The sequence below is a fragment of the Parus major genome, chromosome 1 (assembly GCF_001522545.3).
Source record: "Parus major isolate Abel chromosome 1, Parus_major1.1, whole genome shotgun sequence".
NCBI classification, from domain to species: domain Eukaryota; kingdom Metazoa; phylum Chordata; class Aves; order Passeriformes; family Paridae; genus Parus; species Parus major.
Window position 1 is genome coordinate 10,322,099 of NC_031768.1, and position 19,293 is coordinate 10,341,391.

Below are 19,293 nucleotides of genomic sequence, written 5' to 3' on the forward strand. Positions count from 1 at the left end.
TTTTTTTTGTAATATATTGTGATATAAAAGACCTACATCAAGGAAGAAACACCAAAAATAATGAAACAAAACCACACAAAAACCAGCCCAATGGATAAAAAACCCCAAAACCCATAAGCCAAAATCCAGATCAGTTAACCCATAAACATTAGAAGACTAGGAACACCCTTTTCTGAAATGGCTGCCACTGGGGGAAAAAATAAATAAATAGATATTAATGGGTGAACTCATGATTGTGTACTCAAGTCAAAATACATGAGATACAAAGAGATGCCAGACAGTTGTCTCAGACACCCTAAATCTACTGATGGATGTCCCAGTTTAGAAAACTATTCAATTTACCTGAATACTGATGAGGAAAAAAATTTCCTCTGAAATGAGGCATCTTCTGTTTAACCTATGTGAATGGCAAATTAGGCTACTATTTTCCTCTTGTCTAAGAATTTCTGAAGTCACAGAGGAAATATGAGGCCTTGGCTTTATGGAAAAATTGTTGGACCCTGACCCACAACCTGGGTTTTTATATTTCAGATAGACTTCGCTGTAATGGCATGAATGTCAATGGAAAACCATTTGACTCCCAAAATAGTAGGAAAGAAACAAAACAAAAAGCTTACTGTGCATGGGGCAAAAACACTGTTTTGATGTTTTGGTTTGCTTTTGTTGAAGACAAGGTATCTCACAGGAAAAGGGCAGGAAACTGCTTACTCTGTTAGAAGACTGGGAAAAATGCAAAAAACCTGTATTTTTTGCACCTAAAAATCAAAAAACCTTTAGAAATTAGTACTTCAGTGCTAGAAAATGTAGAACACATTCCACAGGGTTTTATTTCAGCCCTTCTGGTTCAGTTATTGGTGTTTCAACTGCTGATTCAGAGAGAGATTCTAAAGTGTCGGTATTTAGTTTCTTTTCTAATACTGTAGAACCTCAGTGAAGCAATGCCATGTTTTCTTCTGTTTGCTCTGTTTTAGTTTTTCATCTTTGGTTCATCCTTTTAAAAATTGAGAAAAAAAATAACAAAATATAATTTAGTGTAGCCTCATCTGCAATAATATTGCACACGAGGAATTGCTTTTGCATCATTTACTGAAGGGCAAAAATAGCTCAACAGTTCATAGCCATCTCTTTGTAAGCAGCAGAAATCAAGGAGAAAAGATCAGTCTTGAACTTTTGAATGATTTTATGTTCCATACTTCTCTGTCTAATGGTATCTGTCTGTGTCACCTCTCGTCATTTTTGCTGCAGAGACAGAAACTGTGCTTCAGTGTTGGGTACTTCTCCATTCCAAGCAATGAATAATTTACAGATTATATAAAACCCATAGCTAATAGATGAGGAAAAGACACTAAGAAGATGTGTCTGTTTTCTCCAAAAAAGAAAGAAAAAAGAAATCCAGAAATATCCAAATAACAGCACATAATATTGTTAAGTTATGAGGTGGAAAAGTAAACAATTAATCAAGGCTGAATTTCTTGTAGTATAAGCTTCCATACTGGCCATGGATCCTATGGGAAGACTTGGTGATAACAGTGAGAAGATTTTTGGTCAGAAAATTTCTCAGCTACAGAGTGACTTGGACACAGTGGAGGAAACTGATTCCTAAATACATGGTCTTGCTATGATGTGTTGCATAGTCCAACCAACTTTTTTAATCTGTCTTCTGGCATAGCAAGGTTTGACCACACTACCAGATTTTTGGAAAATTGCTCATTTTTCAGTGACCTTTAGAGAGGGGTTTATATTACACTGTGAACTTTGCTAGTGTTACTGGGTCCAGCTGGTCTCCTAAGGATGGAATTTGAATATGCTGAGAATGATGGATGTAAAGCAGATACTATAATAGAAGTACTGTGGGGCAAAAAATTAATTCATATTTTCTTTTAGTTTTGATTTTCATATTTTCAGTAGAGATAATATCAAGAAATAGACATCTTTCTATCTTATCCTTTCTATGGAATAAATTCTTAAATACTGATATAAACATCATAGTTCATTTATTCAGTAATTTTAGCTTTTTTTTTTGCTTTTTTGCTTTCTTTTTTTTTTTTTCAGTAACTCCTGGTGAAACTGTTGCTGTGGATACACAAACCAGGGTAACCAAGGAAACCACCACCTTCGAACCAGAAATGCCATCTTCTGTGCTTTTGGAGGTTCCAGCCTTGGCTGATTTCAATAAGGCATGGGCAGAGCTCACTGACTGGCTTTCTCGACTGGATCGAGAGATAAAATCTCAGAGAGTGAAAGTAGGTGATCTTGATGACATCAACGACATGATCATCAAACAAAAGGTATGAGAAACACTGATTTTTCAAGTTGAAAGCCTCATGATCTTTATTCTGTATTAAGTCCTTTCAACAAGGAACACAGGACAGATGCTAGGCTGCAATACGTGAAGTTGTCACTTCAGCTACTTTGTCCCATAAACACAATTATTGGGTAAAATGTTTAGGTAACTAATTGAGGAGAAAAGAAAATTATTTACTATTTTCTCAGGTATTTGAAGCAGATCTCTCTGTCTTTCTGTTGCTTGTGCTATAAGAGTACACAAGCCAATGGTTGGTTGAAATATAAACTTCATGAGAATAAAGGAATGGCATAGTAAGCTCCAGGTTGTCAGGAAGAAGATGACCCTGTTTCACACCTTTTCTTATGTTACTTCTCTAATAACTTTTTGAGAGCCTCAAATGCTGCTGCTCTCAGTTTATCAAAGGCTCCTCAGTTGTTTTAACAAAAAAGAACAGCTCATTAATGCAATTGTTTTGTCAGCAAAACTGCATCACTGCATCACTTATCTTTGAAAACACAGAAAAATACAGAAATACGTGTTTTAGGAGAAAAAAAGCCTAAATTTTAGCTACTCAGTAGCAAAAAAGTAATTTTGTATTATGCAGCTCTAAAGTAATTACCTGCCTTCTAGATTTAGCATTGTTCAATATAAAAGATTTACCCTGCCTGTGCAAAACTTTTCAGTTCTAAATTTCCATTGAGTTCAGTTTTAAACTGAGTTTAGGATTCCCTATTACAAGATTCTGTTGTTTTTTTCTCATTACCTTCCTCCTTATAAAAAAAAAAAAAATCTGATTTATTGTAAGGAAGATATTGACATTCCTTCTCTTTGCCTAAACTAGAAACAGAGGGAGAAAAATTGTGTACATTTTATTGAGACTTTGCACTGAGACATTTTAAAGAAAATATGCTGATGTCTCATGGGATTAATTTCGCTTGTTTTTTTATACTTCCTTTTTTCCCCCCAGTCTTTTAAACCATTTTTGAGAAATTTGGCTTTCTTTACCTTCTAGATGATGAACATGTTAGTTTCGCCTCAATTAATGATGATTATATTTACTAAGTAGAATTACATACTGCTTTGCTAATTAAAATATCCTTAAAACAGAATGAATAGAAGTGATAATTCCAGTGTCATCTGCACAGGGCATTAGGTTAAGATAGTTTTTATATAATTTTGAAAGGTTGAGGGCCAAAGAAGACTTGTTTATACACTATATTTTAGCGTTCTTTAGAATAATTTTGGTTTTAAAATTTTATATTGTCAGATGCTTGGTTCAGCATTATTCAGTTTTTTACTTATATCTCTCTTTGGCATATTATTCTGGCAGGCAAAATCCATAGTTTGCTTTCTTCTGCAGATGTCTTTTACTTAAATATGAGATCAAATTATTAATTCTTCACAATTTCAGTTAATATTATACTTATTTTAAAATTAACTGCTTTGTATTTGCATTTTATCTTAGTTCAAGGCTAAAATATTTTAGCACTACTGCAGTCTGTTCCTGGCTGGGTAGCACTGTCTCTTTTTTTGATACCATGCTGTGCTGGTAACAAAACCAGCAGGAAAACTCTTTTTTGTCATGCTTACCTCTCTAATTGGCTGTGCAACAGAATGTGACATTTAATATATTCTCTGATGGAATGGAAGAACCACTGTCTATATATAGCCTGCAGTTCTGTTAGCTGTCTCCCTCTTCTCTAATGATCATCTTAATATCACTTAATACATGGAAATGAATGTCATGAAATATTTCATTCTTCTTGTAAATCTATCACTGGATTGTTAGGTGAGATTAGCACAGATGATTCTCAAAACTGAGAAAGAATTTTCCAGTTTCTCAAAAAAACCCGAAAATTCCTACCCTGATTTGTAATGTGTGGAGTGTCTGCAGCAGTCTGTGAGCTGAGGAAGTTGGACGTGTGGGTACTTGACTAATCTGAAAAGTCACGCCAGATATGATCTAAGTTGGAAATCCAAAAGTAGTGCTTACCTCCCCTGATCTGTACATTCCATAGAAGATTATAGGGATATTTTTCCTGTGGTTGTAATTTAAAAGTCATTGAAAGTCACCACACTGCATCGTGGTTTATTTGGAGAGTTTATTGCATCTATACAGGGATGTCAGTAAGATTTAATGATAGTTCCATCCTTGTAGATTGACCTGTTTTTTTTTAAATCAGTTTCTCGACTTCAGGTGTAAAATACCATCTAAACACAGCCAAATACTTCCCTTATAAAAATTCATCATTAAAGAGATACATGCTTCAAGAAAGCTGCTTTATTATAGAACATCTCTAGCTGCTCACACAGAATTTAAAATGCTTCAAACAGCTCATCCTGTAGTTGTGTTACCAAACCCTTACTGTTTTGGGGTTTTGTTTCCATTTCATATTGCATTCACAGCAGAAGCCACATTTCTAATAGTAAATTGCAATGTCAAAGCACAGATTTTAACAGCAAAGAAATCCCACATCCTAGCAGTGTATGCAACAGGCCATTTTCCAAATCACCCAGGTAAAAATAAGTGACCTTAGGTTATCCCTTCCTTCTCAGCAGCATGTAATGTTGTTGAAGCGCCATCTCTGAGGGCATTTTGGTTAAGTTCACTTCAATCTGATTGTATCACAGGATCACAGCCACTAACTTTGCCATATTTTTCCTCCATAAAAGTTTAAGACATCGTTAGCCCTCACTTGAACTTTGCTTGGAGCTGATCGCAGTGAATTGGCACTCTTGTGTGAATAGCACATACACTGGTTAATTATGGGACAATAAAACTCAAAAAAGACAACTATTTTTAAAAAAGGCTTGTTTTAGTGGAAGCTTTCCCTTAATAAAAGAAACAGTACAAATTAAATTCTCCTAAGTGGTGCACATAATACATAGCAAAAGTAGTATACTAAGAGTGGGATAATTACTACTCTTTTCAAATATCTGTAGCTAATCTCTCAGTGAAATGAGTGATATACTTCAAGCAAATGCATTAAATATTTTAGTCCTCTATGATTGTGTATATCTGTATAGTTAAACTAAAAGACACTAAAAAGTGTGTAGTAAAGATATTTAATACTAGCATTAGTGTCACCCGTGATTTCATTAAAGGAAAATTATTATATTTTTCTCATCTGCTTGAAGACTGATGTTTTGTAGGATTTGATCCTTAAAGAAAGAAATGTAAGACAGGATGATGAGAGACTCATGTTGTTTCTTTAGACAAGAAATAAAGCAAATAAGTTCATGGGAAAGACTGTGGATACATAATATGCCATGATGTAAGGAGGTGAGGGACATGACAAACTATGATTTACCCAGTTGCTTCAATTCACTATCCTTATTTCAAAACAATCAACATGCTTTATATCTGAAGGCCAGGTGGAGGTTCTTCGTAAAAGAGAAAGTTAGAAGGAACAGGATGATAATAAAGGGTATTATAATAAGTAACATTACTAATGAATGGGACTACAGTTTTCAATGAATGCTTTTACTCATTGATTCTATGAGTGGAATAGGTTGAATTTTGCTGTTAGGTGCAGTGAAGGGGACTAATCTAAAAAAAATGTATTTATGTTGAATGAGACCAGCCTAGTTACTGAGACTTTTAAGCAAAGAGGAAAATATACTTTCAGGTAATGATTTGTGTCATCCAAAAATAGTCATCCAAAAAGATGTAGAGAACTTATTTCTCTCTAATTAATTTGTCACTATTCATATCCTCTGTCAATTAGAGAAGTAAACAAATTATAATGAGGAAAATTTTCCCCTTTTAACTGTAATTGAGTTTTCAATAGTTGAGAATCTTTTCCAGATGATGGATAGTAAAATAATAGTGAAAGAAAAATATTTGTTTATAAGCTGCAGAAAAAAGAGTGGGCTTAACTTACATTCCTCTTGTCTGAGTATTTTTTATCTATTCTTTCCCTTGGTTACATAACATTCATTTTATTATAAAATTTGAATGTGCATTTGCATGTGCAGCCTTTCAATTAATATTGAGATAGATCACAAGAATGGGAAGTTTTTTGTCCACATTCTTTTCCAACATCCATTTTTGTGGAAATAAAAATATCATTTTCCAAACCTATATCCTGTTATTACAGAAAGCAACTGTAAGTTCCAAATTAAAATTTGTAGTTCTGCATTACTGGGTGTGGACTTTAAAAGTGCCCATGTTGAATGAAAAGTTGAAGTTGAAGACAGAAGCTTTTGCTTTTGTCCATATGTCTTATGTGAGAAGTGTGAGCTATAGGCAAGGTGGAGTCTCCACCCTTTTGGAGAGTGTAGTTTAAGGTCCACAGAGTTTTGCAGAAGTTTCATTTTAGTGACAAATGCATGAAAAGACCCACGTTGTGCATCTTTCGATAATGTACTGTTAAAGACCATCACAGAAGATTTTACACTTGGATCTGAATGTTTCCAGTTCATGGGATGTGCTTAAAGGGAGGATCTTGCTAGTCCAGAATCCAAGTGTAGTGCCAGGAAGCTGGGAATTTACATTCACACTTTCTGAATCAAACTTCAAGAGCATGTTCGTCCCATCCCTCACTCTGTCATGATGCTCTGAGGGCTCTTTTCAAAGGTTCTAAGATCTTCTTTTCCCACGTGAATACACAACTGCAGACATTCCCTGCGCCACAGCTGGACCAGGATAAACTATCCTGATAAAGCAGGGCTGCAGCCAAAACTGATTCTGCAGCATGTTGGATGTTCACTGGCATTTTTGTGCATCCTACAGATTACTTTATGGGTTAAATGTTATGCAGAACCTCACTTACCTCTATGAAGTTCACCGTAGGATGTAACTGCTCAGAAGACACTATCATTATTTTATATGTATTTCAGAGTGTTATTGTTGTATTTAATAAGGGATATCTAGTGGAATTCTTCTTTTACGTTGTCATGCTGTTAGACTTCTAATTTATGAAAGTACTGGAAATCTGGTTTCAGTTTTTGAAGAGAACAAAAAAACTAATAAATGAACATATTTCTAAGTATATTAATTTATTACTATAAATTTAAAATTACAAGATTTTTGGTCCTGGAAGGCTTTTGCTTTTTTTCAGAATATAGGGGAAAAAAAAATATCTGTCAGCCTTCCAGCTTGTTTCTAAAGGTTAGAAAATGCAGTAGGATGCTCTAGAGGGCCTGGAAATCTGAATCTTTAAAGGGAAAGGGAAGAAAAAAAGGTCTATTAGTGGGAAAATTGGACCTCAAGGGATATAGAATATGTGTCAGGACACTCTTTTTTTAATACTTTGTTGAACAAAAAGACAGATCATATTTTAAACTAGCTTGGCCAGCTCATTACAGTGTGTTAGAGAGTATATTTGTTTTCTGCAACAGTTAAAAAAAAATGTCTAAACCCTGTCTTTTAGAGTGTGATTAACAGTTATTTCTTTGTTTCTCTCCGATGCCAATTACTAGGACATGCATAAAAGTTGTACCTCTAAGGATCTGATTCTAAAATCACTGAAGTAAAAGAGTTACTTTCAGGATTTTTCAATTAGTTTTCAGTCAGGCTGTAGATCACCATCCAAAAAAAAACCCAATATAACAGTTGTGCCTAACATTCTTCTCTTTGCTTTTATTGACCTATTTTGAAATAATTTGAGGGGTTTTTTTCCCCAGTTCTCAACAAAGATAAATTATCCCGATTAATGCAACTTGCATCCTGTTCAGCAGGGAAAGGATAGGAGTGTAGCTACTCAGTTTTGTTTGCATCAATATGCTGAGAACTAGAAGTATCAACTTTTCATTAGGACTGCATTATTTTTTAAAAAAAATTCTGAGTTTGACCTATGTTATAAGCATAAATGACCTATTTCATCAACACCTAATCTTGATGATCAACTTTTTTTAATCCAAGTCATGCTTTCATTTTGCACTTTCATTCCACCAGTATGTGCAGCTCGGAGACCCAGCTGCACCAGCTCCTCTACAAACACACCATGGGTAAGGAAAGACTTTACAGTTGTGTGATGTCCACAGAGACACGGGAAAATCCTGCTGTGCTAGAAAGTGTAAAAACTCCCCAAACCCTCATGAGTTCCATGTGTGCCCAGCTGGCGTCTGTGTGTCTGGTTTGGGATGCCCAGAGAAAGACATGCAGGGAGTCCAGTGAAGAGCCAGAAATGTGGTCAGGGGCCAGAGCCCTTGATAAATGAGGAGGGGCTGACCTGGGCTTGCTCAGCCTGGAGAGAGTTCAGAAGGCACCTTCTGGCTCTCTACAGCCACGAGATGGGAGACTTAGAGAAGATAGAACCAGACTCTTCTCAAAGGTTCACAGAAGGATGAGATCCGACAGACACATGCTGCAGCAAAAGGAATTCTGATGAAATATTGCAAGAAAAAATGTGCATGATGAACATAATGAAACATTGGAACAAGCTGTCCAGAGATGTCAGGGATTCTCCATCCTTGGAGATATTCATCACAAAACTGCACAGGGCCTTCTGTGGCCTGAATTGGCTCTGAATTTGGCCATATTTGAGCAGTAGCTGAGCAAGATGACCTGCAAAGGTCCCTTCCAAAAAAAATTATTCTGTCATTATATATAAATTATATTCTCAGATATGGATTCTGTGTTCTATACCTTGTCAATGAAACATGCTTTAAATAAAGGAAATCATGGCTTTATTTCCCTGCTTTGTAACCCTCCTACCTCAGCTGTGATTTGCTTTAACGACTGGAGAAGTCCTGTTAAAATTTAGGCTTTTTTTGTAGTTCTAAATTGTTGTGAGGATTTGTTAAGACAGTTGCACAAATCTTAGGGGGCTTTATTTTACCAATATTGATATATGTTATTAGAAGTAGTAACAATAAAATATAAGCGTGGCTTTGGTTTTATTCAGAAATTCTGGGAAATATAAAAGCAACTTGTTTCTAAATAATGATCCAATGTATAAAATTCTAATCTAGTTGTAATCATAAAATGCAAATTAAAACTAAGGGGAACAATTGTATATTTGCTCATTTAATGAGTGAAGAAATGGTGCTCCTCTTCAAGAAATAAGTTTTCTTCTGTAAGAAAATAAAAATCATCAAATCCCAGCAGACCTCCCTAATTAAGCTGATCTTGAAACACAGTTCTTTTATGTGGAAAAGAAGATGACCCCAGAATTTAAATTTAAAAAATCTGTGATCTTGAAATGTGCCCTATAGGTTTCTCAATGTGCCCAGGGTATTCTGATACTTCTATAAACACATTCAAATAATGTTATAGATTTAGGGTTTTGCTAGCAGATGGACAATTCCCTCTTGTGGAAGAACAGCCAGCAGTGTCATTATCATCCTTTTTCGTGAAGGGATTGTTTAAAAAAATGTCACTAGCTTTTTAAAACTCTAGTATAAGCTGTATAATAAATAGTTTCTAGTAACTTAGCTTTACTGCAGTAAGCACAATTATTGGAATCCCATTTTCTCTTTTCCCAGTAGAATTCTCCAATAATTTTTTTGCACTTTGAGAAGCTCTCATGGAGAGTTCTCAGTTGATTTACATGTATATATTGTTTTATAACACTCACGGTAAGTAATGAAAACCACTCAAATAAGTACTTTACTCAAATGTAAGGAGACAAACAACTCACTCCAGTGAAACATTTAAATTTTGTACTGTGTAGAGCTGTTTACAAGTGAAAAGGAAAATTTATAAAAACACTGTAAGAGAGACTTAGAGGCATATTTTTATTCAGGAGCACCAGATTCTTGAAAAACATTCTCTATTCCCTAACCATTATATACATTTTCTTTTCATGTGACCCAGCACTAGCCATGTGTTGTCATTAGATTTAAAGTAAATAAACAGTAAGTTCCTTTGGTTCTGGGAAGGCAGTGAAACAGTGGGAGATGGAACTGTGTCTTGAAATTTAGCACTATGTGGGGGGTTTAGGAGAGAGGAACACTGTGCTTGGAACTTGTTTCCACACCTTCTTCACCTCTGTGGAACATGGTCTGTTTTCTGCTGCCTGGAGTCCCATTTGGCTCATCTCTTCTTCAACATATCCTCCTTTTGTATCTACTAAATTGAATTTTGTATGCAGAAGATAAAGAAAAAATGTCTGATTTTGCCTAGCCTGTCTAACATTTCTTAATAATGAGCAATATGTTGAAGAAGCCTTAGATTCTAGTCTTTTAAGACTCTCTTCCTTTCACCAGTTGGGGATGGTGGTGGAATAGGGTTTTATGTTTTTTTCTTTTGTTTGATATAGAACAAATAGAAGTAGAATTTGTTTTGTTTGATATCCTTCATTACTGCAAAAATAAAATATTAAAAAAATCCATCTTAGCAGACAGTAAATTTACACTGTAAATAGAATATTAAATTTTCAGGTTACTACTGCAGTGAAATCCTAGAAAATGGCTGAATGCACATGCAGCTTAAAATACAAAAGTACTTCTACTAAAAGCAATAGGACTGTTTTCCTCAAGAAAGACATTAAAGTATTGTTCCTGAATTGAAATAGAGAATTCAGCTCTTCATGTAATCAAGTGCTGAAGAAGTACTTAAAAAAAACCTGGTTTTGTAGTAAGTGTGGGCCATTTCACATTACTACAGCCTCTCATCTATCTCAGTTGCTAGCTGATACAATAAGCAAGGTAACAAATCAATCTCAGAACTGTATTCTGTTATTCTCATGGACCATTTTTCTTATTGAGCTAAAAGATCAATTTAACTTCTCACCAAGGCATTCCTAATGGTCACGTATTTTCTGCCCATAGGAAGATTTTCTCCAGCCAAATATGAGATTCACACATGAGATTGAATCTCTTCAGCCAGTTGCCAACTTCCTTTTTCATGCTTCTGAATTTGTCAGATTCTGCAGATGAATTGTTAAATATGGAATTCACCCTGGGTTTCATGCAGTGAGGTGAGGGGAATTGTTTCCTGGAATAGCTTCTTTCTCTCAACACACAAGCTCAGGCATAGATACCTTCCTCCATTTGGTGTTACTCATCTCCACCCCTGCGGAGGAGCAGTTTTCTGCTGGAAAACATGACATAGTCATAACATTCCACTGGGAATGAAACAACTCAATGATCGTCCCCAGCTGGATTCCTGGCACAGCCCTGCAAAACAAGCAGTTTTCCTGTAATGTGAAACAGCCAGTCCCTGCCATTTGTTAGCAAGAATAAGATTCTGGATATCTAGACCAAAGGCAGTAACTTTATTCTGCTGGGACACTGAAAAACTCCCTGATTTCTCTCTTTCCTCTATCCATTCTTTTGTCACCCCTGAAGGCCACTGTTCCAAGTTTTAGTTTAATTTGATTTTAGTATTAAAAAGACCCAACCCAACCCCCCAAAACAAAACTACAAAAAAAAATAATGTTCTAATATTAGCAATGGTAAAGTGAAAAGCCATATCTTGATACTCAAAGTGGCTTCTTTTTGATGTTTTAACAGAACAGCTTGACATTTTGCTTCTGTGAGAAACAAAAAGTTAGGATCAAGAGTTGTTTCTAATTAGAGTAGAAGTTGGTTTTGATATTTTGGAGAAAAAATGGTTCTGTGGTAACACAAAGACCCTGTTTTATTTCGCCTTCCTGTTCAGAGAAATATCTGTTATGTTTTTTGACCAAAAAGAAAGGAAGATAAAATGAAGAACTAATAAAAGGAAGGTGAATTTAAGCATTTTCCTCTCTGTGGGAAGAATGATGGTTTTTGGACTATTGTGATGACTATTACCATGATGTCTCACTGCATATGTCATGAAATCTTTTATTCAAACAGTTTTGAAGGTAGCATGATGTGGGATGATATCTCAGGGTAAATTTCCAACCTTTTGACATATGTTTGACCATTTTCCATTCTGGTATCTAATCAGTGTGTCTTAAATTCCTACTGTGCCTTGGGATCAGCACTGATAATATTTTTAAATGTTATTATAAATCCTTCTACTCCTTCATATGTGGTCCATATGGCATAATATTTCTGATGAAAACTGGTATATGTGGCACATTCTGATAATGTCATTCAGATGTGGGATTCAGCTCTGAGAGAAATCTGTATTTTGAACAGAAATGATGGTGCATCAGAACACATAAAAACTACTAGCTTGTTTGCTGGTAGTGTGATTTTGGGAGGGGCTTGCCCCCACCCAGACCTGCCATTGAGACACGTGATAAAGAACAAGAGCACTGATGCTAGGGAGCCACATTACACCTGTGCTTACGAGATGGCACCGTGAAAGCTTGGCATCAAAGTGCTGTGAGACACCTGATAAAGTCAGCTCCCTCAGCCATTGTATTTTGTATTCCTTGGCTAATTTAGAGGCAAAAAAATCCCATAGCAAATTCAGTATTAATTTACTAAAGAGGATTTCCCATGCACTTTTTTGCAAGTCAGGGGAAAGTTCTTTGGAGGCAGCAGAATCTGAATTGGGGCTGAGCTCAGCCAAGTGGCTCCTCTGGTCAGTGACTGTAATTTGTATATCAGGCCTGATGTTATGAACTCAAAATTAGGACTTCTGTGTATCTGTACTAAATATTCCAGAGCTACACAAACCTGCAATATAATCCACAACAGATATTGTTGATATGATTGATTTAGAGACAGAAGGGTTCACAGAAAAGAATTTGTGGTATTTTGTGCATTTAAATTATAATACTAATAAGATGCATGTGGATGAAAAACTTGCATATTTATAAATAATTTCACGCTGGACTTAGATCATTGTTCTGAGCTGAGGAAGAAAAGGTGAAATTGTCTCTCTGGTCTTGTGATTATGGTTAAGAGAAGACAGGAAAGATGAATTAAATGTAGGTGGAGAGGAAAGGGTAGGAAAACCAATGTAATTGTTGAATTGGAAAGGTTTGCAAAACTGTTAATTTGTCTTCTCTAAGACAGTTCTATGAAGGTCTGTATAGTTGAAAGCAGAAATTCAGGGAAGGAGAAAGAATTGTAACATAGATATGCTCTTGTTTTTTATATAGATTAGGATATGTAAATTTATTATCACCATATTTCCATCCCCCATCTCCTCCTTTTCCTACTAGACTGCAGAAGTATTTAGATTGCTTTCTGAGAAGTGTATCTTGCAAGTATCTTTCTTTGACTCTTTCTAGCCAAATATGCTGAGGTTAAGGAAGATCTTTCATATTGAAATGTCTATTCAGTCATGTTAATTCATTTTGTTTATTAGTTTCTATGTGTTTATTTTTTTTCCAATATTTCTTATCAAGGTGTGATTATTTTATTTAATTATGATGGTTTTTGTATGAATTTAATAATTTTGTGTGCCTCTAGTAATTAGAATGGTTTATACATAAGCCAGAATTGTAAGCGGAATCTAAGCGCATGACTTTTCATTTCCTTGGGTGCTAATTACCCAATTCCTTTGAAATTCTTTCATTAGCCAATCTTTAAATCACAAATCTTAATTAAAATAACAGGACAGCCTTTGGAGACCTCTTAGCATAGAATACAAAGCATTTAGTTTTTATTATGAGCAAATTGGGATTTTTTCACTGTAGGGTTCACAGGAAATGTGTTCTCTTGGCTTCATCTTTCATTGTATGCCCATTTCTGAATTACAGGGGTTACATGATCATTGTTAGGCTTTGCTGTAGGGTTGATCTTCAGGGATGCTATTTAACAATATATAGGATAAATGATTCTTCATCCTGTTTTGAATGATGGGTAAATCACCATTTATCATTTTCTACTCTCTTTCCTTCTACTGCCATTGCATAATAAGACTTTTTCACTGTAATTATCGTTTCCAGCAGAAAATCATATAAATAGCAGATTATTTTTTAGTACTATCTCAGAAAGAAAAGAATGAGCATCAGGACTCATTTTCAGTTCCCTGTACTTCAAAAGAATTGTAATGGATTATTAAAAAAATGTGAAAACAAGCACTTTTTCACAATACTCAACAGAAAATGATGATCTTTTCCTTTTAGCTTTGCTACTTATGCATCTCCTTGGAGACATTCTGACTTCATTTCAATCTGCCTCTATAGTTTTTTCCCTGACTTTTCCAAATTTCTTTGAATTTTGCCTGTGAGGGATGCACTGTGAGGAAGGTGACACAGCAGAGAGGATGCCAGTGCCTGTAAGGGTTGACCATGGCAAACTGTTCCTGGGCAGAGACATGCTGCCAGTATTCTGTCTGCTCGTGTTCTTTCTGTCTGCTAGTTGTCTGGTGTTCTGGGTAGGGAAAGGAAAAGAAAAACAAAATGTAATTGAGAAGAGGTTCATTGGAACAGTTCAGAAATAGCTGCTAAGCAGTACAGAGGTTAAACGTTAAAACTAGTTTTTAGTTCTAATTTATGCTCTGCACTGAAGTAAAGTTCAGGTAATAAAAGAAAGAAAGAACTAAACTAAAACATCATAACTATATTTTCTCAGAGCAATTTCTTTCTATTATGTTTGATAAGAACTTTCATTTTTAGAGGCTTTTAGATAAAGTTAAGTGTTCACATCAGCGTAGAAAGCTACTTTTCATGAGAAATTCACTGAGAAATGTAAGATTTTTTTTAACAGATGCAGCCACAATTCTGTCTGTCCATTACCAATGACCCAGGAAAATACTCTGTTACATTTCTGAAGTACTCTTGTGTACTTTTTAATATTTTTTTAATATCCACTTCTCTCAATTAAATTATTCCATTGGTTATAATATCTCTAAAAAGGAAGACATCTGTGTATGTCAGTCCATTTATGTTTGATGAGGGCATCTAGGAGAGTGATCTCTTTCTATTCAGTAATTCTTAATGTTTAAAATGTTTAAATTTATTTTCTTTTTTTTTTTTTTTCTTTGTTAATGAAAGAGACAAGACTGTGTGTACAGGATTTTTTACAGGAAAAGGAGGGGGGGGGCAGCAAGGGGTAAAAAGATGTTCCCAGATATTTTTGGTCCACTCTTACAGATTCTGTGTTGCTGACCATAATATGTGACCATAACATGGAAAGGAATCAAAGTTATATTCCTCAGAACATACTTGAAATTTTTCTGGTTTATATACCCACTTCCTCTGAAAAATTAGTTTTATAATGTATAACAAAACATACATCTAATTTCATCACCCAGATGCTGAGATTTTTATTATCCTTGCCATCCTTTCCATAGAATTCTCATTTACCATTGATACCTGTCAAGTTTGGTAAGCCGCAGTCTGTGGACACTTTTTACACCACTTCTCAAGGAGGAAGCTTGCAGACTGTGCAGGGCAGGGATCCCATCTTCATATCCTTTTAAATATTATTTAGACTTTGTAGATTCAATTATAGAAAACCCAACAAACCCAACATACATTAATTGTTTTGATCATATTTTAGCCATGATACAAATTCCTGGCATATCTCACTGAGTAATGAAAAAATCATTTGTAATTCTTATTTGTAGACACAAAATTGGGGCAGATCATAGCAAAAATGATTGTTTGTTTCATGCTACTGAAATGTTAGACGTGTTATCTCAAACCATTTGGCCATCAGAGAGCAGACTGTTATCTGTTCTGACATTAATCTACTTTCAGTGGCTACTTTGGTGCACAGTTTCAAAATGACAACAAACATGCACAATGCATCATAATTATGTCCCTTTCAGGAATAAGATTTGCAGAAATATTTCTTGAACGTAATAAAGTGTCTCTGCATCTGTGGGAACTAAAAATAGCCTTTTAAAGCTGTGGTTGTAAGGGATGTTTCCCAAACTATTGCATGGGGTTCACAATATGTTTTTAGGGGTGATAAAATGCAAAATCATATGTATGCATAATAGGCAGGCAACATTCAGTGTAAATTCAATCAAGAATGAAATGCTATTACGTGCAAACACCTCCTGGGCTTGTGCAGAGGTAATGGAGCATATGAAATAGATAAAGTGACAGCCAAGAGAGGAGGAAGATATGTGACTTTCCCTACAACTTTGTTTAATAATGCTTTCAACATACATTGTGGATATAATGTGTTGTTTTGTCTTCATCCAAATCACCTTAGTTTTTATTCCATGCATTTTGTAGACTGTAATTTGGTGATAATGGCTTCTTTGCACAGCTCAGGAGTGATGAACAGGAATAACAAGGTCTATTAAAAAGAGGATGTGCATGTCCTTCTCAGTACAGAGATCTTAGTTTGAGTGGGTCAGGAAGAAAGTTTCTTACATTTTGCTTGTAAGAAACATCACTAAGTTTTCAGTATTGAATATTTAAGGAGAATATATATGAGAAAGCTGATTATAAGCCAGTCTGTGTAAGAGCCAGGTGAGAAGACTTACCTATTTTCAGCCTTTCCTTACTTGTTACATGCTTATTTCTTCTGTGAAACATGCTTTATGAAATCTGTAGTTCTTGAAGTTTGTCTTGTGCATTATCAGTGGTTTTGATTCAGTGGGTTTGGTCTGTGTTGCAAACTTCCAAGCCACAGTACCTGAGTGAGGAGCAGATTTGTATTGCTCTGCCTGAGAAGGGCTGCAATGGTTCAAAGAGTCAGGATGTGGTCTCCTTTCCCCCTTGCTCTAGGTGGGAGCAATCTGTTCAGACATGGAGAATTTATATCCTAAAGGGAGCTGAATTCTCAGATGAACTGTCTCAATCTTACCAACATTTTCAGACTTTCTCATTTCAGTGGTAATTTGTGATGACTAAATAATTAGAATATGATGCAGTCATGGAAAGCATTTTAATATGTATTGTGTTTACATTTTTTTTTTAAATTCCTTGATTTATCTAAAAGTCAAGTGTTTGGAGACTCTTCTTAGCAGCAGCTAGAAAATATGTATTAGTAATATAAATAATATATTATGCCAACATAGTAACAAATCAAACTCTTCCTATTTACTACTGAAAGAAGATCTATTTATAACACTACAAATTTCCCTATAATTAAAAAAAAAAAAAAAAATAAAAAAACCATCTTGAATAGTATTTGGCATAAATTTGAAAGAGGACAGCATTGCTCTTAACAAAGATTTTGAGTCTCACATAAGCCTCTGTTTGCAATAGATCTTTCAGTATTTTAGGTTATAGAATTTGGGACAATAAATAATAAATTGGACAAAAAGAGGGTTTTATCACACTTGAGACCATAGGAAATGCTTTACCGACTCAAACCATTATTATTTTGTCTAACCCAGGAAAATGTCTCTGGTGGTGACATTAGGGCAGGATGAACAGAGAGGATGTACCAGCCTGACTGCCTTCTGCTGAATGTTACCCTTTTACTGCCCCATCCCCAGCGTCCACAGCTCTTGGATTTGGGACATCAGGAGTCCTTGTAGCATCTTCTTTTCAGCCTATTGTTCATGAAGTTGTCTAATCCCTCTCTGAAAGTGCTGATTCTTTCGGCCTTCATGACATCCTGTGAGCAAGCTCTATATAGTCAGTACCTGCTTTGAAAATAAATCCTTTTTTTTTTCTGTTCTAAACCAGTTTCTACTACAATAATGCAGCATACTTCTGCCCACTGTCTTCTGTCTTTAAATGAAATACACATTAGGGAGTGAAATTTTCACTTTATCATCATCAGGTTTCCTAAAACTCTTTTCTGAAGGATTTTATTAAAATAGCCTTTATATATATATATATATGTATCATACCTGAACTGAATCATCATTCTCTGCATGCTTTGGGCTTCTTTGAAGAAGCCCAGGAGTTTCTTTAACAAAAATCTGTGGCAGCTGTGGGACACCAGTTTGCACTACGGTCACATCTCCTGCCTCTCGGATTTCCCTCCTCACAGGCACTTTGTGTCGGTCCTGATTACAGACCCATCTTATTCTTCAGACCTGGAATATAATTTCTGGGTTACTTTTTAGATTAGGTAATTAATCTTGTCTTATTTTAAAGTACTTTTTAGTATATAATGGGATCCCAGCACCAGCACATCCTTTCTTTCCTGTGTTATTTCCTTCTGTATGTTACAGTGCACACATTACTATGACTCTCTCACCAAACTTCTGAGAAACGATATGTCAGCTAAAGTAAAACAAGATCTTCGTGCCTTAGCTAAGAAAATGAGGCCAACATTCTTAATAGAATCATAAATAGAGAAAATCAAGTGCTAGCCTGCCAATTTTCACTGTCATTGTTTAAAAAATGTCATACTACAAAGAAACTACAATGAAAAAGAGAGGCCAATTTTAATATCTGAGCTAACTTTGAGGAAGCAATCATTTAGTAATTGTTCATATTACTGGCACTTATTTTAAACAGTCTGCAGGTACTGTTTTCCACCCTTCCCATTCAGTCTGTCTCCATTGCTATCAAGTAATCAAAATAAAAGTTGAAAGAGCATTAACTCTAACATGTTTTAATTCAAACCTACATTAAAAGTTCCCTTGAAAATGATGTTATAAATTAACACAGGGTTCTGTTTATTCTCTGTGCTGGTTTTCATAGCTGCTTTTTTCAAAAAGGTGTGGTAGGTATACTAAAAAGAACTGGAAGGAGATCTGAAAGTCTTTGCAGTCCAGTATTTTGCATCAGGAAGGATCAACTAGACAGATAATTTTTGACCAGTTTCTGTCTAACCTGCTCCATAAGATTTTTCGTTTTCTGTATCTTTGCAGATTTTTTTTCTCACCACTTGACAATCCTTGGCAGTCCAAAGATGTTTTTCTCCATTCTTAATGTCCCCTGCTTCAATTTAAGCTAATTATGTGACCACAATGAAAACTGAGAGCAGTTTACTCTCTCTCTCAGCAATAACCTCATATATTTGAAGGGTAGTGCTTCAGTTCAATTTTCTCTATACTAAACAAATCCTGCTCCTTAAAATCTCTATCCTTGTTTCTAGATTAGTGGCCATCTGTCCAGTCATTTGCCACCCATTCTGATGCTAATCCAGTTTTTTAGCTAGTTATTTTAATGCCTTGGACATACTGATTTCTCAGGTTTCTTTAAGGCTGCTTTGAATTGTATTTCTCTTCTCACATTCTTGCTGCTGGTTGGTTTTTGTATCATTGTGAGTATAAAAAACTATGCTCTGTTCCATCAACCAGTAATAGTGATTAATATTAGACATAGGACAAGTCTGTATGTTGCTTCACTTGATACTGTCTT

General features: G+C 35.3%; 1 protein-coding gene across 13 annotated transcripts in view; it reads left to right on the forward strand.

Annotated features, from left to right (window-relative positions):
- Positions 1-19,293, forward strand: part of DMD (dystrophin) — a 1,134,919-nt gene that overhangs the window by 817,683 nt on the left and 297,943 nt on the right. For all 13 annotated transcript variants that reach the window (XM_015620877.3, XM_015620912.3, XM_015620930.3 and 10 more), the window contains one exon: positions 2,053-2,288. In XM_015620877.3, the coding sequence (XP_015476363.1) occupies positions 2,053-2,288 (236 nt within the window). The remainder of the gene's footprint in view (positions 1-2,052; positions 2,289-19,293) is intronic.